Below are 7,597 nucleotides of genomic sequence, written 5' to 3' on the forward strand. Positions count from 1 at the left end.
GAGTGTATATTCTGTAAACTAGCGTCTGTTCTTTTTATACCTCTCTGTCTCTCTCTCTATCTCTCTCTCTCTCTGTGTGTGTGTGTTTGTGTGTGTGTGTGTAGACGTGTGTTATGAGTTGTTGTGTTATGTGTGTGTGCGTCTGCGTGTGCAGTGTGTGTGTGTGTGTGTGTGTGTGTGTGTGTAAGAGAGAGAGAAAGAGAGAGAGAGAGAGAGACCGGGAGAGTGTACGTGTATGATTTTGTGTTTGTGTAGGTGTGGGTGGGGCGTTCGTGGTTGTGTCAGTGGTTATTCAGGGCGAGTCGTAGAAAGTTAAATATGAATGTAATAGCTGTCAGACAGTGGTTGAATGTTCTGGTGCTCAGTTGATGTAAGTTTTGGTTCAAATGTTTTGTGGAGGGGTTTATCGCTGAGTGAGTGGAAAAATGTAGGGGGGTATTTTTACGATAATAATGCACTGTTGGAGTGTTTATTATTTTAGCTGTTAATTAAACAGTAAGGTGGCTGTCACATATATTTGATCATTCAGCACGATTTTCTTTTCTGTTTCGGCTTTTTGTGTGCGATAATTTTCTTGCAGAGTTAGGAGATTTTTTTATTGTTGATTCTGGTTGTTGTCATGTCTTCTTCTCTAGAGGTTGGTTTGTGATTGTGTTCTCTTAGGTGTTCTGTAAATGTGAAGTGGTTTGTCCCATACTTCCAGGCCATCATATGGACTTTGTGTCTGCCATCAAATGTTGTTGTTGTTGTTGTGGTCTTCAGTCCTGAGACTGGTTTCATGCAGCTCTCCATGCTACTCTATCATGTGCAAGCTTCTTCATCTCCCAGTACCTACTGCAACCTACATCCTTCTGAATCTGCTTAGTGTATTCATCTCTTGGTCTCCCCCTACGATTTTTACCCTCCACGCTGCCCTCCAACACTAAATTGGTGATCCCTTGATGCCTCAGAACATGTCCTACCAACCGATCCCTTCTTCTGGTCAAGTTGTGCCACAAACTCCTCTTCTCCCCAATCCTATTCAGTACCTCCTCATTAGTTATGTGATCTACCCATCTAATCTTCAGCATTCTTCTGTAGCACCACATTTCGAAAGCTTCTATTCTCTTCTTGTCCAAACTATTTACCGTCCATATTTCACTTCCATACATGGCTACACTCCATACAAATACATTCAGAAATGACTTCCTGACACTTAAATCTATACTCGATGTTAACAAATTTCTCTTCTTCAGAAACGCTTTCCTTGCCATTGCCAGTCTACATTTTATATCCTCTCTACTTCGACCATCATCAGTTATTTTGCTCCCCAAATAGCAAAACTCCTTTACTACTTTAAGTGTCTCATTTCCTAATCTAATACCCTCAACATCACCCGACTTAATTCGACTACATTCCATTATCCTCGTTTTGCTTTTGTTGATGTTCATCTTATATCCTCCCTTCAAGACACCATCCATTCCGATCAACTGCTCTTCCAAGTCCTTTGCTGTCTCTGACAGTATTACAATGTCATCGGCGAACCTCAAAGTTTTTATTTCTTCTCCATGGATTTTAATACCTACTCCGAATTTTTCTTTTGTTTCCTTTACTGCTTGCTCAATATACAGATTGAATAACATCGGGGAGAGGCTACAACCCTGTCTTACTCCCTTCCCAACCACTGCTTCCCTTTCATGTCCCTCGACTCTTATAACTGCCATCTGCTTTCTGTACAAATTGTAAATAGCCTTTCGCTCCCTGTATTTTACCCCTGCCACCTTTAGAATTTGAAAGAAAGTATTCCAGTCAACGTTGTCAAAAGCTTTCTCTAAGTCTACAAATGCTAGAAACGTAGGTTTGCCTTTCCTTAATCTTTCTTCTAAGATAAGTCGTAAGGTCAGTATTGCCTCACGTGTTCCAGTGTTTCTACGGAATCCAAACTGATCTTCCCCGAGGTCGGCTTCTACTAGTTTTTCCATTCGTCTGTAAAGAATTCGTGTTAGTATTTTGCAGCGGCGGCTTATTAAACTGATTGTTCGGTAATTCTCACATCTGTCAACACCTGCTTTCTTTGGGATTGGAATTATTATATTCTTCTTGAAGTCTGAGGGTATTTCGCCTGTTTCATACATCTTGCTCACCAGATGGTAGAGTTTTGTCAGGACTGGCTCTCCCAAGGCCGTCAGTAGTCCCAATGGAATGTTGTCTACTCCGGGGGCCTTGTTTCGACTCAGGTCTTTCAGTGCTCTGTCAAACTCTTCACGCAGTATCGTATCTCCCATTTCATCTTCATCTACATCCTCGTCCATTTCCATAATATTGTCCTCAAGTACATCGCCCTTGTATAGACCCTCTATATACTCCCTCCACCTATCTGCTTTCCCTTCTTTGCTTAGAACTGGGTTTCCATCTGAGCTCTTGATGTTCATACAAGTGGTTCTCTTCTCTCCAAAGGTCTCTTTAATTTTCCTGTAGGCAGTATCTATCTTACCCCTAGTGAGATAAGCCTCTACATCCTTACATTTGTCCTCTATCCATCCCTGCTTAGCCATTTTGCGCTTCCTGTCGATCTCATTTTTGAGACGTTTGTATCTCTTTTTGCCTGCTTCATTTACTGCATTTTTATATTTTCTCCTTTCATCAATTAAATTCAATATTTCTTCTGTTACCCAAGGATTTCTACTAGCCCTCGTCTTTTTACCTACTTGATCCTCTGCTGCCTTCACTACTTCATCCCTCAAAGCTACCCATTCTTGTTCTACTGTATTTCTTTCCCCCATTCCTGTCAATTGTTCCCTTATGCTCTCCCTGAAACTCTGAACAACCTCTGGTTCTTTCAGTTTATCCAGGTCCCATCTCCTTAAATTCCCACCTTTTTGCAGTTTCTTCAGTTTTAATCTACAGGTCATAACCAATAGATTGTGGTCAGAGTCCACATCTGCCCCTGGAAATGTCTTACAATTTAAAACCTGGTTCCTAAATCTCTGTCTTACCATTATATAATCTATCTGATACCTTTTAGTATCTCCAGGGTTCTTCCATGTATACAACCTTCTATCATGATTCTTAAACCAAGTGTTAGCTTGCCATCAAATGTATTGTCTATTTGTCCATATACTGCTTTTTCACTCATATCACAAATGTTAAATTTCCATCACAGATTTTGTATTGTCACCGATATATACCTGCTTGCTGGTATATATCTATGTCCTTTGCCAGTTTAGTGGTATATTTTTGGACAGAATTGCTTGTTGTGTATTCTGTTTTTACGCCCAGTCTTTCGAAAATCTTTGTGATTTTGTCTGTGAGTTTGTGTCTGTGTATCATTGCGTACCATATTCTGTGTTCTCTTATATTTTCCTGATTATTTTGTGTAGTTGTTATGGTACTGAGTATTTGTGATTGTGTTTGGTTCTGTTGTGTTTTTGCCTGTGGTTTTCTGTTTTCATTTCTCCTTCAATTTCGTTGTTGTTCTTTGTGACATGTTACTATTGAAACCATTGTTTTTGGCTATCTGCATTATTGTGTCAAGTTCTTTTTCGTAGTTTTCTTTGTTGAGTGACATTCTGTTCAGTCTATGTATCATGTGCCGGAGTGCTGCTTGCTTTATTGAGGGTGGGTCGTTCGAGGATTGGGGAATAATGTCAGTTGCTGTTGGTTTACAGTAAATTTCAATCAGATGTTTACTGTTTTTTATACTGTTCTCCTTCAATTGTGAATTTCATATTTTTGTGTATCTTTTTGACAGCAGCTTGTGGTTTTTTCAATTTTTACAAAAGATTTCTGATCGAGAAAACAAATACCAATTTTCGTGGTTCTGTCTTCAAAATTGACTTAATAGCGACATATTTCCAAAAACCGTTAGGGGTGGAATTCCGAAAAATCCATTCTTAGCGACGCCTACAGTGTACGATCAAAACTCTGTCCAGATTTCAGGTTTTTATCCTCAGCGCTTTGATCTGGTTGATGATGAGTTAGACAAGACATTGCCTTTTATAAGCATAGATTGCGTGAATATGGAGTATCGTCTCAGTCGTGCAACTGGATTCGACATTTCCTGTCGATAAGATCACAGTTCGTAGTAATTGACAGAGAGTCATCGAATAAAACGTGATATTTGGCGTTCCCGAAGGAAGTGATACAGGCTGTTTGCTCTTCCTAATCTGTATAAACCATTTAGGAGAAAAACCTTCTTAGATTGTTTTCAGATGGAGCTGTCATTTACTGTCTGGAAAGCCATCAGAAGGTCAAAACCATTTGGAAAATTATATAGACAAAATATCTATATGGTTCGAAAAGTGGTAGATGACCCTAAATAATGAAAAGTGTGAGTGCATCCACATGAGTACCAAAAGGAATTCGTTAAATTTCGGTTATGTGATAAACCACATAAACTTAAAGGCTGCAGATTCAACTAAATAAGTCGGAACTATTCGGATCGACGGAGAAAATTGGAGAAGTTCAAAGGAGGGCAGTCCGTTCTGTACTATCGCGAAACAGGGCAGAGAGTGCCACGTATATGATAAGCGAACTGGGATGTCATTCATTAAAATAAAGGCGTTTATCGTTGTACTAAGGTATATTGCCATAATTTCAATCTCCAACGTTTTCTTCAAAATGCGGAAAAATTTTGTTAACACCGACCTACATACAGAGAAATGATCATTGTAATAAAATAAGAGTAAAATACTTCCTGGCAGATTAAAACTGCGCGCCGGACCGAGGCTCGAACTCGGGACTTCTGCCTTTCGCGGGCAAGTGCTCTACCAACTGAGGTACCCAAGCACGACTCACGCCCCATCCTCACAGCTTTATTTCCGCCAGTACCCCGTCTCCTACCTTCCAAACTTCACAGTAGCTCTGCTGCGAACCTTGCAGAACTAGCACTCCTGGAAGAAAGGATATTGCGGAGACATGACTGTCCAGATGAACCAAAGGGCTACCGACAGTCTCCTCAACGGCCGTTCAGCTAACCTTGTTGCGCATGGGCTTCAGCAGCTAGCGCCTGGTTCATCGACGTCGAAGGCTGGAATTTGCACGCAAATACCGCATCTGGGCGTTTACTGAGTGGCGATAGGTGGTCTTTTCAAATGAATAGAGTCTTATGCTCCATCAGACAGATGGGCGTTGGCGTGTTCGGTTTGAATCGTCTAAAACCAAACTCCCTGAAAGCAGGAGGGAGTGTTATGGCGAGGGGAATGTTTTGGTGATATTTCCTGGGTGATCTCGTCATGTTTGACTGCTTCCTTCAAACGTTTGAACCACACTGAGCCTTCTGGCTGTGGGTGTCACCTATTAAAGGGAAGACACAGATGGCGCTCCGTTAGTTATGACACTATACTATTGTTGGCGAACGGCGTTGAAACTATTATCTGTTCCTCCACCACCCCTCAGGTGGCATATGCCGTCATCCGAATAAAATCGACGTCGTCTTTCCAGATGTACTAATCTTTTTTTTTCGGCACTGTATAAGTTGCCGCTGATGGGTATGTACTTCCTACACTAATACAATGAATTAAGTAAAGGTGTAATAACATGACATATTTTCCATATCTGCAAGCTATAGGTAATCACAAACACAAGAATTTATCATTTAAGTTTCCTCAGCCTCTGTGATACTTTTTCGTTCTTAGAGATCTATATATACAGGCTGTTTGAAAAAGAACTCTGTAGTTTTAAGTATAAATTTAATAGGGAAATTAACGAAAAATTATATCAATGAGTACATATCATGAAAGAGAATTCCTTCAAGTTTTGTTTAATGTAAATAGACTTCAGCGTGGACGCCATTTGTTGCCCTGCATACATCGAGAGGATATTCCACTTCTCGCCACGTATTCACAAACATTTCAAATGTAACTGTCCCAACCGCCACGACAATTCATTCTCATAAATGATTGATGTCTCTGATCACCAATTCTGTGTAGAAAGTCAACAGCAAACTCATACCTTTCGATTTTATCAATAGGTTTTATTTCATGTAACAGCTACAATTTGTAGCCGTACAACTTAAGTTTTTTACGCACATCATACACAGTACATATAGGCACTCCTAATTGTAGACTACGTCTGGCAAATGATTTCTTCGGGCTCCTAACACACGAAACACGGATCTGTTCAACAATGTCTTCAGAAATTCTCGGTCTACCTGGTGATTTTACTTTTAAAACACTACCGTTTTCCTTGAAAGACTTTAGCCACTGACGGATAGTTTTTGCTGTAGGTGGTTCACCACCATTCTGACGTCTAAAATTACATTGCACTGTTATAACTGACTCAGTTTTCACAAGCCAAATAACACACTGCGCTTTCTGTTGCGGAGCACACATGGTTGCTCAGTTGCTCTGCATTGCATTGCACGCACGCCAGGACTGAACTGAAGGAACAGAGGGCAAGAAGAGCACTGGTGCCGCCTCAAGGTCAAGCAGACCAGCCAACTACAGGGGAGCCAAATTTGGCCAGTTGCTGAATCAAACACCACAAACTAGAATAGTGTATGTCATCTTGTACAGATTCTAGGGCACATTAAAACTAGGGATTTATTTTTCAGATACACTGTACTTTCGTTATCTGCTGTTAAGCCTATTTCTTAAGAACGCCAAACGCTGGAGAACAAATTCATGTATCGCCGATTTTGGAAACCCTTCTAAAAAATATCAAGTCTCCTCTATTATTAAACTTCCATTGTTCTCTTTTCCTACTGCTTCGTAGCATTTTACACGTGGTTATCAAAATAAAAATTGTGTGACGTGAATGTGTGGGTGTCTGTACAACATCAAATGCAAGTTCAACAACATAACAGACACAATTTTTTCTAGGGCGGTGGTAATTACGAGATCAGAAGAATATAATTTGGAAAGATAACAGTTCGGTTTATAACTATCTTCCCGACAACTTGACAATAAGCGCCTTAGGCGAAACTAAGAAGCATTATGTAGGTTTCCAGTAAATGTTCGTAGACAGCAGAAGTGGCAGAGGATTCTCCGATATAACAGAAATACAAAACGTGGGGCCTCATATGAACGCCACACAGCTGTCAGTGGAGAGGAATCGGAAACACTGGAAGTTTATTCATGAAGTGATTTACACTGCAGCACTTCGGCCTGCAGTTGTCAGCAATCGTAGTTTATGCAAAGGCGTGTCACTCACCCATTTCGTAGACTAAGTCCTCCACGTTCTCTTGAGTGTCAACGTCAAGTTTATATATTATTCCAGAGAACTGTTTCATCGATTCACGGTTGGAGACGGCGTCGCTGGAAGATTCTACCGCTGAACCAAGAGTCATGATGGACACGTGAACAATGGATGTTAACAAGTTGCGCGGAGCTGCACCTGAATATATAGCTGTGTAGCTGCCTTACTTCTCTGCAAAACAGGAAGTACGATTAGATAACTGTGTTATCAGATAGGTAAAACACAGTGCGCTGGAACCTGAAATTTGAGTGATATCAACGTGTAACGACGTACATCCTCCCTCAGGCATATACTGTTCACGTTACTAACTGCGTATTGAAGGAAGCGCCTCGCGGATTAGCCGAGCGGTCTTAGGCGCTGCAGTCATGGACTGTGCGGCTGGTCCCGGCGGAGGCTCGAGTCCTCCCTCGGGCATGGGTGT

At 41.0% G+C, this 7,597-nt stretch overlaps 1 protein-coding gene across 1 annotated transcript in view; it reads right to left on the reverse strand.

The window, feature by feature from the left end:
• Window positions 1-7,268, reverse strand: part of LOC126203471 (fatty acid-binding protein, muscle-like) — an 89,558-nt gene extending 82,290 nt beyond the window's left edge. The window contains exon 1 of the mRNA XM_049937787.1: window positions 7,132-7,268. Within this exon, the coding sequence (XP_049793744.1) occupies window positions 7,132-7,267 (136 nt within the window). The 5' untranslated portion in view covers window position 7,268. The remainder of the gene's footprint in view (window positions 1-7,131) is intronic.
• Window positions 7,269-7,597: the final 329 nt, after the last annotated feature.

This window comes from Schistocerca nitens, chromosome 9, assembly GCF_023898315.1.
Source record: "Schistocerca nitens isolate TAMUIC-IGC-003100 chromosome 9, iqSchNite1.1, whole genome shotgun sequence".
NCBI classification, from domain to species: domain Eukaryota; kingdom Metazoa; phylum Arthropoda; class Insecta; order Orthoptera; family Acrididae; genus Schistocerca; species Schistocerca nitens.